The 14469-nt window shown below is 43.2% G+C and overlaps 1 protein-coding gene across 1 annotated transcript; it reads left to right on the forward strand.

Annotated features, from left to right (window-relative positions):
• The first annotated feature begins 2797 nt into the window (after nucleotides 1-2797).
• Nucleotides 2798-14408, forward strand: LOC123998755 (calcium homeostasis endoplasmic reticulum protein-like). Its single transcript, XM_046303882.1, is given in 20 exon segments — nucleotides 2798-2984; nucleotides 3433-3606; nucleotides 5563-5601; nucleotides 6277-6440; nucleotides 6692-6829; nucleotides 6921-7072; nucleotides 7255-7366; nucleotides 7459-7548; nucleotides 9379-9571; nucleotides 10710-10867; nucleotides 11125-11160; nucleotides 11163-11387; nucleotides 11389-11584; nucleotides 11778-12025; nucleotides 12160-12293; nucleotides 12366-12452; nucleotides 12879-13013; nucleotides 13171-13320; nucleotides 13683-13963; nucleotides 14074-14408. Coding segments are annotated over 20 exon segments (2775 nt in total). The 5' UTR covers nucleotides 2798-2959; the 3' UTR covers nucleotides 14112-14408.
• Nucleotides 14409-14469: the final 61 nt, after the last annotated feature.

Raw genomic sequence — 14469 nt, forward strand, 5'->3', positions numbered from 1 at the left:
TATAATTGGTCTGCTCATTGTGTTTGTATAATCTGGTTACACTATAATCTATCACAGGGGAGGAGAGACAGACAATCTATTCAGTCGACACTATAGTAAATCCAAAAATATAATCCACATGCATTCTCCTCACCCCACAACTAGAATATGAAAGATCTCATCCTCAAGATATTGGTTTTCCATTTTATATCCACTTGAATTAACATTTGTGAACTATGGCAATTGCCAAGGGTATTTGCTCTGGCCACCAGACTGGACAGCATGTAAAAGAGATTACTAGCGCCAACTATGGTTGGCATTTGGAAAACATCTCCTATATTCAACTAATTTGCTGAGATTGTTAATATCAATGTATGGTTTATCACTCACTTGTCTATTCAGAGTCAGAAAACTTTATTGTCCTCAGCAATTCATCTTGCAGCAGTCATAAAACATAACACATGTAAAAAATGTAAATAAATAGCAATGGATATTTACAAGCAAATAGGCAGGGTAACTTCAGTTTCATAGTGCAAGTGCTAAGAGCAAATTGTTAAATTTAAGAATTGCATTTGGAATAAAAGAGTACTTGGCCCTTTTTTAACCTTAGGTAGCCTGTACTTATGGCCAGGGGGAAGGAGCTGGAATTCAGGGTTTAGTGGATGGCAAGAGTCAACCACTATTTTATTTGCCTTATGGAGGGCTCTCCCCAGGTAGAGAGATGGCAGATCTTGCCCACCTATTTTTCTGTGTAACCTTGACATTTCCAAACCAGCAGGTCAAGCAGTAGGACAGAATGCTCTCAATAAATGATTCATAAAAGAGAACCATGATGGTTAGATCAAAATTTTAAAAGTGCAGTGTCCGTAGGAAATACAGTCCCTGCTGGCCTTCCTTAAAAATAGCATCAGTAAAATGATCCCAGGACAGCTTGTTGTCACTGACTAGCCCAACATATTTGTACTCCTCCACTATTTCAATGGGCTCACCATTTATCAGTGATGGTGTTTTTATTTAACCCTTATTTTACATGGTAAGTTGACTGAGAAAACGTTCATTTACAGCAATGACATGGGGAGTAGTTGAAACAGCCAATTGTAAACTGGGGATGATTAGGTGAATATGATGGTACAAGGGCCAGATTGGGAATTTAGCTAGGACACCAGGGTTAACACCCATACTCTTACGATAAGTGCCATGGGATCCTTAATGAACACAGAGAGTCAGGACATCTGTTTAACATCCCACCCAAAAGACAGCACCCTACACTGGCCCCAATCACTGCTCTGGGAAATTGGGATATTATTTTTCAGACCAGAGGAAATAGTGCCTCCTACTGGCCCTCCAACACAACTTCCAGCAGCATCTGGCCTCCCATCTTGCAATCAACCAGGACCAACCCTGCTTAGCTTCAGAAGAAAGCCAAAAATGGGACGCAGGGTGGTATGCTGCTGACTGTGTGTATGGTAGTGTTCCTTTGAATGTAAATCACTGTGTCCTTTGTTTTTTTATGTATGTAATTTTAAAGACAGGCAGTAAAATCATTCAGAGCAGGTCCGTCCTCCGTCTCATCCCCTTTGAGAAGACTGACCAAAGCAGTATCATCGGCATATTTGATAAGGTGACGCCCTGGGGAACGGCTCCGGCAGCTGTCTGTATGTATAGTACTGGTGAAAGAACACTGCCCTGTGGGGTTCCATACTGAAGTAATGCGCACCTCAGCGAGTGTGTTGCCAACTCGTACCTGCTGAGACCTATCAGTTAGGAAGTTGGTGATCCATGTGATAAGCATAGCATCAAGTCCGAAGTCTCCTTTCAGTCTGTCCGCGAGGACCAACCAATTGATTGTGTTAAATGCCGAGGAGAAATCTGTGAACCTGTTAGGCACATGGGTTTTACTGCCCTCCAAATGCATGTACACCAGATGTAAGAGCGAGGATGGCATCATCTGTCCCTCTCTCTGACCGGTATGCAAATTGGAGAGGGTCAAGAAGGTGTCTGGTGGTGTTGATTATGTATGCCTTGATGATCTTTTCAAGAGATTTAATCAAGAGAGGGGTAAGAGTGACAGGTCTGTAATCCTTTGATGCAGATGGATGAGAGGTTTTTGGTACAGGTACATACAACAATAGCTTCCTTATGTAGGCAGTGCAAAAAAAGAAGAAGGTAAAAGTAAACTGGAGTCATCATAGTTTTGGGAGGGTGAAAACAATTCATCATCATAACAATTTTTTTCTTGTTGCTAAACTTCCTGTGTATCTTGTCAGTCCTACAAGTGCTTGGTACGCGTTGTAGCTGCTTTATTCATTGACACTGACCCAACTCCAGCCATTTTAATAATGGGACTTGATGGGAAATGATGTAAATATATCACTAGCCACTTTAAACAATGCTACCTTATATAATGTTACTTACCCTACATTATTCATCTCATATGCATATGTATATACTGTACTCTACATCATCGACTGCATCCTTATGTAATACATGTATCACTAGCCACTTTAACTATGCCACTTTGTTTACTTTGTCTACACACTCATCTCATATGTATATACTGTACTCGATACCATCTACTGTATGCTGCTCTGTACCATCACTCATTCATATATCCTTATGTACATATTCCTTATCCCCTTACACTGTGTATAAGACAGTAGTTTTGGAATTGTTAGTTAGATTACTTGTTGGTTATCACTGCATTGTCGGAACTAGAAGCACAAGCATTTCGCTACACTCGCATTAACATCTGCTAACCATGTGTATGTGACAAATAAAATTGGATTTGATTTGATTTGATTCCAGTGGCGCCCTGAATTATGAAGTCATCGAAGTACTTCCGGTGCCGGAATGTCTCTAACATTTTGGAATGCTGCTGTATTTTCCTTAAACCACATAGCTAGATAACATTTTTTTAAACAAATTAATCTGTGTGTCTTTGTGGTTCAGTGGACTCGCTGTTAATTTATTGAATACAAACATGGATATTCCTACAGCTCCTGAGGGTTTGTATCTTTAATTTTGAATAACTAGCAATGCCAATGTGCTAGCTAACTTAGCATGCTGTGCAATTAAGCTACGCAGCTAACTTAGCTAGTTTATCCAAAGCTAGTCAGGCACGTGGTTGTCGTTACTAAGCTAGAATGCTATGCTTTTTATTAGCTTTTTGATCAGTAAATGAGTATATTTATACTTAGGTTAGGGAACTATCTGGACTGTTTTGACTGATACGCCTGGCTACAGCTAGCTATAACGTTAGTCGCGCATGCGTCGATAATGTCCCTTTTGCTTGACGACTTTTCTCCCCTACACAGTTACGGTTTGCAGTACATAACTGGGAGTAATTCTGCTTTGACGTTTAGTTAGCTAACGTAACAATAAGAGACCCCTATGTACAGTATGTATGGTGTATGTGACTCACCATACAAATGTCCGTATTGTTTTCCTCCACAGACCAAGAGCTGAAAAATGTCATTGACAAACTGGCCCAGTTTGTGGCTCGAAATGGCCCTGAGTTTGAGAAGATGACAATGGAGAAACAGAAGGACAATTCCAAATTCTCTTTTCTGTTTGGAGGGGACTTCTTCGCCTATTACCGGTGCAAGCTTGCAATGGAACAACACCAGCGTATGTAGCACATATAGCTAGCTATCCATTCTTAGTCTTATCCTAGATTCAAATCCAATTTGTAAGTCGCTCTGGATAAGAGCGTCTGCTAAATGACTTAAATGTAAATGTAAATCAAACTGTATTTGCCACATGCGCCGAATACAACAAGTGTAGACTTTACAGTGAAATGCTGAATACAACAAGTGTAGACTTTACAGTGAAATGCTGAATACAACAAGTGTAGACTTTACAGTGAAATGCTGAATACAACAAGTGTAGACTTTACAGTGAAATGCTGAATACAACAAGTGTAGACTTTACAGTGAAATGCTGAATACAACAAGTGTAGACTTTACAGTGAAATGCTGAATACAACAAGTGTAGACTTTACAGTGAAATGCTGAATACAACAAGTGTAGACTTTACAGTGAAATGCTGAATACAACAAGTGTAGACTTTACAGTGAAATGCTGAATACAACAAGTGTAGACTTTACAGTGAAATGCTGAATACAACAAGTGTAGACTTTACAGTGAAATGCTGAATACAACAAGTGTAGACTTTACAGTGAAATGCTGAATACAACAAGTGTAGACTTTACAGTGAAATGCTGAATACAACAAGTGTAGACTTTACCGTGAAATGCTGAATACAACAAGTGTAGACTTTACCGTGAAATGCTGAATACAACAAGTGTAGACTTTACAGTGAAATGCTGAATACAACAAGTGTAGACTTTACCGTGAAATGCTGAATACAACAAGTGTAGACTTTACCGTGAAATGCTGAATACAACAAGTGTAGACTTTACCGTGAAATGCTGAATACAACAAGTGTAGACTTTACCGTGAAATGCTGAATACAACAAGTGTAGACTTTACCGTGAAATGCTGAATACAACAAGTGTAGACTTTACCGTGAAATGCTGAATACAACAAGTGTAGACTTTACCGTGAAATGCTGAATACAACAAGTGTAGACTTTACAGTGAAATGCTTACTTACAAGCCTTTAACCAACAGTGCAGTTCAAGAAGCAGAAAATATTTACCAAGTAGGCTAAAGTAAAAAGTAACACAATAACGAGGATATATTCAGGTGGCACCTGTACCGAGTCCGTGTGCAGGGGTACAGGCTAGTTGAGATAATCTGTACATGTAGGTGGGGGCGAAGTGACTGCATAGGTAACAACAAGTCTTTCGTCCATTTTGCAGCAAGTTTTGGAGCACAACCACCACAAAGTGCAGATGTTGTCGCATAACTTGTGACATCTGCTCCCATCTTTCTAGTTATTGCAGGAAGAAGACCTGTGTGTATTTCTGTCAAATTAGATATAGGGTTGTTACTATACTTTGTATCACGATACTAGGAAGTAGGCTAAGGAAGGAAACACAACATGAAGCAGACTTCATTTCTTATGGAATGCAGTCCCAATGTTGGGAAAAAACTGCCTTATGTTCTCAACCAGTCAAATTTGTTTATTTATATTTGATATATTTTACACAATTAGGTTATTTTTATTTATCCTTTATTTAACTAGGCAAGTCAGTTAAGAACAAATTTCTATTTACAATGATGGCCTAACCCAGACGACGCTGGGTCAATTGTGCGCTGCCCTATGGGACGCCCATTCACGGCCGGTTGTGATACAGCCTGGAATCGAACCAGAGTCTCTAGCACTGAGATGCAGTGTCTTAAATCGCTGCGCCACTTGGAAGCCCAAAAAAGTTAGAAAAGGATCATAGAATAGTAAAGTCTGCTTCACAGTGTCTGTGTTCTTTTTGCCAAGTAAAATCTTGTATCGTAGATTTGTACTATCTTGATACTAGTATTGTGACAACACCATGCAGCACCCATACTTCCTGCAGCTATGGACAACATTATTTAAATGTGTGGCTGTTTGTTTGCCAGCTGTATTATGATGTGTGGCTGTTTGTTTGCCAGCTGTATTGTAATGTGTGCTTCTCTCCACATAGATCCTACTACCCACGAATGTGAGGAGTATAAGTTGGAAGGTATTTACTGGATAGAAAAGTGCAATTCTAGTACCAACCTGCACATGTTGTATCAGCAGTGATTCAAAGGCTTTGTTTTTGTATTGTGTTTAATGTGTTGATATTTTTCAATCATGATGATTTTGAGATGGGGGGATACCCTTACTGCTGGTGTTCATCTAAAAATACTTATATTTTAGTCGTTATCTAAACATTGTATTTTTGATGTTTCAACCACAATTCAAGTTTGTACTTTGCGATGCCTATGTATGTCAGTTTTTAGAGAAAGTTCTTGTTCTTGATATTCTTAATGCTTTTTGAGATCATTTTTGTCTGTCGCTTGTGATTGTTTCAATGCTGCTGCAAAGTTTTTGTGACTTAATAATCCACACACCTGTTTTTTATTTCAGTTTCGAAGGTGCTGCAAAACGCTTTACATGTTTTTCAATATCAACTTCTTTGAAGTATAAAGGAATTTAGTTAAATGACGATGAGAACATTCCTTGACGTTGCATGAAGATGTCAAAATTGTATTATTCTGGTACTGGCTTAGCTTTTCCAGAATTTCATTCAATTATGAATTACATTTTTTTAGGCCACATAGACGTCTGCCTGTGCAAATGACAAAAGGCATCACTACTACAATGTTCCTTATCATGTTTGTCTTTTATTAGATATTTTGACCTTGTTTTGCAGACCTTTATAATCCATCTGGTACAGAAGTCCTAGACGTCCCTCCACCAATCGCCATCCTGGCCCCGCCCCCAATCGCCCCTGCAACGCCATCTCTAGATGAGCTCATCCAGCAGAGCCAATGGAACCTGCAGCAGCAAGAACAGCAGCTGCTCACTCTCAGACAGGTACGGGTCACCTTACCCCAGGGTCGTTGAGTCCTCTAGACCATAATTAGTTGAATCAGTTGTGTTAGTGCGGGGCTGGAGAAAATGCCTGCACACACTGGCCTTCCATGGTGCAGACTGACCAACGTTACCATATCTTATATTCTCTGGTCATAAAATGTATAAGACCGAGTACATGAAGTTTCAAAGCAAATACATTTGACAGCTGTTGTTTTTCCTAATGTCCAAAACTGGTTGTCGTTTGATTCCAGGAGCAAGTGACTGCGGCTATAGCTCTGGCTATGGAGCAGCAGACCCAGAAGCTGCTGGCGGAGACTCAGCAGGACATATCTGAATTTGACAACCTGCTGCAGCCCATCATTGACACCTGCACTAAAGACGCCATCTCGGTAGGTTCATGACACCAGGTTAACACAACATGAGCAGGAGAAGGGTCTTGTATGTTTAGTCAGTGGTATGTTTCTCTCTGGTTCCTCCCAGGCTGGTAAGAACTGGATGTTCAACAACGCCAAGGGTCCACTGCACTGTGAGCTGATGTGCTCACACCTCCGGAACCGCATCACAGCCAACACAGCTCACTTCGAACTCCGCCTACACCTCATCTATCTCACCAATGATGTCCTCCATCACTGGTAAAAGCATGGTGGAAATGAGGCTTTGTTTTTATCCTCATAATGCACTTTTTTAATTATATGAGTGTCAATCTATGTGCATTTTAAACTGATAAAATACACCTGTTATAGATAATGTTAGTAATTATGTCATGCATTGTATTCATGGTTAATTGCATGATACTTGTATTGTGTACCACCAGTCAGAGGAAGCAGCAGAGGGACCTGCTAGCAGCGCTACAGAAGGTGGTGGTGCCCATCTACTGCACCAGCTTCTTGGCTGTAGAGGAGGACAAGCAGCAGAAGATCACACGTGTCAGTGGGCTTCCTGTTCAATGTAGACATTGCGCCATATAGATGTTACCTGTGGTTGAATGACACCCTTTATTTTCCTGTTTCTCTCACAGCTTCTACAACTCTGGGAAAAGAATGGCTACTTCGACGGGGTGACGATCCAGCAGTTACAGAGTCCAGCTGTGGGCCTGGGCCAGTATCAGGTGAGGACTGAGGCTTGTGGCCTAGTAAAGTGAAATACTGCAAGTTGGCTGAGAGTTAAAAGCCTTGGACTTAGAAGTCAACCACATACAGTGGGGCAAAAAAGTATTTAGTCAGCCACCAATTGTGCAAGTTCTCCCACTTAAAAATATGAGGCCTGTAATTTATCATAGGTACACTTCAACTATGACAGACAAAATGAGAGAAAAAATTCAGAAAATCACATTTTTAATGAATTTATTTGCAAATTATGGTGGAAAATAAGTATTTGGTCACCTACAAACAAGCAAGATTTCTGGCTCTCACAGACCTGTAACTTCTTCTTTAAGAGGCTCCTCTGTCCTCCACTCGTTACCTGTATTAATGGCACCTGTTAGAACTTGTTATCAGTATAAAAGACTTGTCCACAACCTCAAACAGTCACACTCCAAACTCTACTATGGCCAAGACAAAAGAGCTGTCAAAGGACACCAGAAACAAAATTGTAGACTTGCACCAGGCTGGGAAGACTGAATCTGCAAAAGGTAAGCAGCTTGGTTTGAAGAAATCAACTGTGGGAGCAATTATTAGGAAATGGAAGACAAACAAGACCACTGATAATCTCCCTCGATCTGGGGCTCCACGCAAGATCTCACCCCGTGGGGTTAAAATGATCACAAGAACGGTGAGCAAAAATCCCAGAACCACACAGGGGACCTAGTGAATGACCTGCAGAGAGCTGGGACCAAAGTAACTGATGCCTACTATCAGTAACACACTACGCCGCCAGGGACTCATATCCTGCAGTGCCAGACGTGTCCCTCTGCTTAAGCCAGTACATGTCTAGGCCCGTCTGAAGTTTGCTAGAGCATTTGGATGATCCAGAAGAAGATTGGGAGAATGTCATATGGTCAGATGAAATCAAAATCTAACTTTTTGGTAAAAACTCAACTCGTCGTGTTTGGAGGACAAAGAATCCTGAGTTGCATCCAAAGAACACCATACCTACTGTGAAGCATGGGGGTGGAAACATCATGCTTTGGGGCTGTTTTTCTGCAAAGGGACCAGGACGACTGATCCGTGTAAAGAAAAGAATGAATGGGGCCATGTTTCGTGAGATTTTGAGTGAAAACCTCCTTCCATCAGCAAGGGCATTGAAACATGAAACGTGGCTGGGTCTTTCAGCATGACAATGATCCCAAACACACCGCCCGGGCAACGAAGGAGTGGCTTCGTAAGAAGCATTTCAAGGTCCTGGAGTGGCCTAGCCAGTCTCCAGATCTCAACCCCATAGAAAATCTTTGGAGGGAGTTGAAAGTCCGTGTTGCCCAGCAACAGCCCCAAAACATCACTGCTCTAGAGGAGGTCTGCATGGAGGAATGGGCCAAAATACCAGCAAAAGTGTGAAGACTTACAGAAAACATTTGAACTCTGCCATTGCCAACAAAGGGTATATAACAAAGTATTGAGATAAACTTTTGTTATTGACCAAATACTTATTTTCCACTTTAATTTGCAAATAAATTCATTAAAAATCCTACAATGTCATTTTCTGAATTTTTTTTCTCATTTTGTCTGTCATAGTTGAAGTGTACCTATGATGAAAATTACAGGCCTCATCTTTTTAAGTGGGAGAACTTGCACAATTGGTGCCTGACTAAATACTTTTTTTGCCCCACTGTATATGTATCCTGCCCTATGCCGCACAAGAAGGTCCATCAAAATAGTAAACATTTACAGCGTATTGGTTTAATTTAAGTTATTTTATTCACTCCAGCCAGGATATTCACCCCTAGTGTTGTCTGCAGCACTAACAATGCCATCTTCCTGCTCATCTCCTCTCTCTCTCCCAGGCCTCTCTGATCACAGAGTACGCTGCGGTGGTGCAGCCCATTCAGCTGGCCTTCCAGCAACAGATCCAGACCCTGAAGACGCAGCATGAGGAGTTTGTGGCCAACCTGGCGGTTCAGCAGCAGCAGACTGCAGCAGCAGTGAGCCAGCTAGCTGCAGCAGAGCCTGACATTAAGGCAGTCACCACTCAGCCTGGTGAGAGGGTAGAGGGAGAAGAACATACTCGTACACACATGCATAAACACACATTCTCATGCATGCACACACACAGTGGTGGTAAAAGTAAACATACCTTGATAGAAAATGACTCAAAAGTGAAAGTCACCCAGTAAAATACTACTTGCGTAAAATTATTTGGTTTTAAATATACTTAAGTATCAAAAGTATAAAATATTCCTTGTGTCAAGCAAACCAGACAGCACAATTCTTGTTTTTTTTATATTTATGGTTAGCCATGGGCACACTCCAACACTCAGACATCATTTACAAATACAGCTTTTGTCTTTAATGAATCTGCCAAATCAGGGGCAGTGAGGAGGACCAAGGATGTTCTCTTGATAAGTGTGTGAATTGGACCATTTCCCTGTGCTTCTAAGCATTCAGAATGTAGTGCATACTTTTGGGTGTCAAGGAAAATGTATGTAGTAAAAAGTACATTTATTTTCTTTCGGAATGTAGTAAAGTAAAAGTTGTCAAAAATAGTAAAGTACAGACACTCAATAAAACTACTGAAGTAGTACTTTAAAGTATTTTTAGTTAAGTAATTTACACCACTTCTCTCACACAAAAACACACCAGGCACTTCGTTATCAAATCAAATGTATTTATATAGCCCTTCGTACATCAGCTGATATCTCAAAGTCCTGTACAGAAACCCAGCCTAAAACCCCAAACAGCAAGCAATGCAGGTGTAGAAGCACGGTGGCTAGGAAAATCTCCCTAGAAAGGCCAAAACCTAGGAAGAAACCGAGAGGAACCAGGCTATGTGGGGTGGCCAGTCCTCTTTTGGCTGTGCCGGGTGGAGATTATAACAGAACATGGCCAAGATGTTCAAATGTTCATAAATGACCAGCATGGTCGAATAATAATGAGTTATGTTGAGGGTATTGTTAGCAAAACAGCACCGTAGAGAAGTGGGTGAAAGATTTGATTGACTTTTAGGCTGTTTCTTGTGTACACACAGACCCAAGCACTTCAGGATTTTGTTTACATGTTGATTATGGGTAGATTCTTCATCTGCCATATTTACCCTTTAACCAAATATCCTTCTGACTGTCTTGTGGTGTCAAAGGCATTTCATTGTACTTGTGCATGTGACAAAACTTAACCACAGGAGAGGTGAAGTCGTCCATGTCTGGCCCTCCTGGTGATTATGACGGCGCCCAGTCCAGATCGGACACCGGTGTCAACAGTGGCCACTCTGATAACGCCTCCTCTAAACCCTGGTTCGACCCACAACACATGTCTGGAGGCTGGAACCCCAATCAGCCAGTAAGCTGCACTCCTAATGTGTTTGTGTGTAGTGTGACTTTTCCCTTATTATGCAAAACTATAAGGAATAGTCTGTGTGGATATACTTACAGGTTTATTGTTGTCGTAGAGTTGAACAGAATGACTGATGTTCCTATCTATTGAATCAGTCCCATGATAGCAAACTGTTGAGTTGATGAGTGAGTGGTGGTGAAGGTACAGTAACATGGAAGATGAGACTCCGTCGAAACACCAGTTTTATTTTTGTCCCCTCTCAGCCTCCGTTTGACCCCACCCAGGCTCCCCCACCCTGCCCCCCCCCTGGAACAGCCACGAGGGCATCTGGAACGAGCAGAGGGGGGACCCCAGCTGGAGCGGAGGCCCTCCAAGGGGGGAGGGGGGTCCCTGGAGCGGAGGGGGAGGACAGAATGAGCCCCCTCCCAACTGGAGCGGTCAGTACGACCAGCCCCCCTGGAGCAACCAGGGACCTGACCAGCCCCCCTGGGGCCAGAGAGAGCACCCCTTCCCCCGCATGCAGAGGCCCCCCCCACTTCAGAGGGCCCTTCACGCCCCACCAGCCAGGTCCCCCTCCCTTTAACCAGCCGCCCCCGCCTCCCCACAACTTCGGCCGGTTCCCGCCTCGCTACATGCAGGATGACTTTCCACCCAGGCACCATTTTGAAAGGCCTCCCTACCCTCCACACAGCTTTGACTACCCACAGGGAGACTTCCCTGGAGGTAAGAATCCAGGACAGGTCCCACCATGGGAGCTCAATATTCACCGTTTTTTCTATGACTATTGTATATGAGCACCTCTCTGGTTTAGATCCCTGACCACCATCACGTAGCGATTTACATCAGTAACTGAAAGTACTGGCTGTAACATGTAATTTAACTGAGTATCTCCCCATGCCCCTGCGTGTTGACCAAGACATGGGCCCTCCGCACCACCACCCTAGCCAGAGGATCCCTCCTCCGGGTATGGGGGGAGGAGAGCACCCTCCCTGGGGGGGTAACCAGCACCCAGACTTCGGCCCCCCATCCCACGGCTTCAACGGCCAGTCCCCCCACATGAGACAGCGTCCGGCCCCGGCTCACGTCAACCAGGATGACCCCAGCCTGGTCCCCAACGTCCCCTACTTTGACCTGCCCGCCGGACTCATGGCCCCTCTAGTCAAAGTGAGTAGAGAGGGATGAAGATGTCTATTTCTTTTCAAGGATACATTTTTTCCACAGCTCACTATGGAGATGCATATATTTCTTGACCACAGTGGTCTAAACAGTTGTGTTCTCTACCTGTTTATGTGCATTAGCTGGAAGACCATGACTACAAAGCACTGGATCCTAAAGACATCCGTCTGCCTCCCCCAATGCCCCCCAGTGAACGCCTGCTAGCTGCTGTGGAGGCCTTCTACAGCCCCCCCTCCCATGACGGACCCAGGAACAGGTAAAACGTAAACATTTTCACTTTATGTGATCAATGCAATATGTGCTCTATTGATTGCAATGTGTTTGTCAGTGAGGGCTGGGAACAGAACGGCCTGTATGAGTTCTTCAGAGCCAAGATGAGAGCCAGGAGGCGAAAGGGCCAGGAGAAACACAACAGGTGAGACCGTCTGCCTGCTGACCAGCCTTATGTCTCACACACACACACACGCACACGCACACACACACACACACGCACACACACACGTATCTGTAGTATAAGGAGACTTTGGGTGTCTATTAACATAAAATAAATGTGCCTTTTGAAATCAGCAGGTAAATACAAATGCTTTGTAAGTCTGTATTTTTTCCCATCTGTGTCACAGGAGCCTGCTGATGGGAGGACGGCTCAAAATAATGGCTGGAGTATGGCATCAAACCCATCGAAAACCATGTGTTTGTGTTCGATGCCATAGCATTTATTCCGTTCCAGCCATTATTATTGGCCCGTCCTCCCCAATTAATGTGCCGCTGGCCGCTTGTGGTAAGTGTAAAAACTGTATGAGAGGTGAGTGTGTTAACAATGTGGTTTCTCTGTCTCTCCCAGTGCACACGGTAGTCGTTCACACAGCCGTTCTCATAGTCAGGGTCGCTCCTCGTCTGAATCCAGCTCAAGATCCTCCAAGTCCTCCCGCTCCTCCTCCCGGTCCCGATCTCGCTCCTACTCCCGATCTCGCTCCAGGTACGCACAGATAGGATTCTTCCTGATTTTTAACAGGAATTCTTGACCTCTGAAATTCAAATTTTGTTAGATGATAGTTGATCTAATTGCACCACCAACATGACAGACCGTTAAGGAGACATTGATGCTTATGACTTTTTGTCTTTCACCTCCACAGGAGCATGAGCCGATCCAGGTCGTCCCGCAGTCGCTCTCGTTCTAGGTCTCGCTCCAGATCTTGCTCTCCTGACAAGAGACGGCAAGAGCCGCCTGCCCCAGCCTCTGCCCCAGCCTCTGCCTCCCAGAAGTCCCGTAGCCCCTCTCCTCCGTAAGTCCCTCATCTCCGCATGCACTGTATTCTGCTGTCCACACAGTCTATTCCCTCTGACATATTGCTTGCATATCTGTGTATATAATAGGGCTAGATTTTTTGGGAAGGTAGAGACCAAATAGTAACTGCGCCATTGGGATAATCGAGGCCGTCACATTGAAAAGTTAAAGCAGAGCATTGAAGGCTGTAGATCAGGGTTCCTCAACCCTCTTCTCTGGGACCCACTCACACATTTCACATTTTTGTTTTAACCCTAAACTGGCACACCTGATTCAGTCAACTAATTGTTAAGGGTTAAAATGAAAATGTGAAACATCTGAGGGGTCCCGGGAGAGTGTTTACTGAATGTATCTCCACAGAGCTACGTCTGGTCTGGGTGCAGCACCCTCAGTCCTGCCTCCAGACAGCAGGCTGGGAGAGGAGAACAAGGGCCATCAGCTGCTCATGAAAATGGGCTGGAGTGGTTCTGGGGGGCTTGGAGCAAAGGAGCAGGGCATCCAGGACCCTATCAAGGGGGGAGAACTCCGGGACAAGTGGGACCAGTATAAAGGAGTGGGGGTGTCTCTGGATGACCCTTATGAGAACTACCGCAGGAACAAGAGCTACAACTTTGTAGCTCGCATGAAAGCAAGGGAGGAAGGTAGGAGTGTTTTTTTTAAACTGTTGCAATGAAATCCTGATGTAGTGGATAGGTATATTTTTTTAGGTGATATGACAAACTAAAATATAACAAGGTCTTCTTTATTTCAGTGAATCGGGAACCACAAGAGCCCCCTCCCACTGAATAATGTGCATCGTAAAGCAAATAAACCTAACCCAGAACATACCTCTTCAGTCAGTTTTTTGTACAGAATAATGTTCTTATAGTATGTTTCAATCTGTTTGAAAAATCCTCACATACCAGAAGGTTTTGAATGTTGCTTTTTTGTGATACTCATTCATGTATTTTCTTATGTTCCAGTGTTTGATGACTTGGAAATGGATATAAAGTATTGTTGCTCTTTTGTAAGAAAAACAAAATACGTTTGTGGAATTCACCCACTGATGTAATGTCAAATGTGAATTAAAATGACCCTCTAACCACACGCTGTAAAGATTAATGTTTTCATTTGTTTGAATAAATGCACTGTTAGTCTCTGCTTGAAC

Source organism: Oncorhynchus gorbuscha, linkage group LG02, assembly GCF_021184085.1.
Source record: "Oncorhynchus gorbuscha isolate QuinsamMale2020 ecotype Even-year linkage group LG02, OgorEven_v1.0, whole genome shotgun sequence".
NCBI classification, from domain to species: Eukaryota; Metazoa; Chordata; class Actinopteri; order Salmoniformes; family Salmonidae; genus Oncorhynchus; species Oncorhynchus gorbuscha.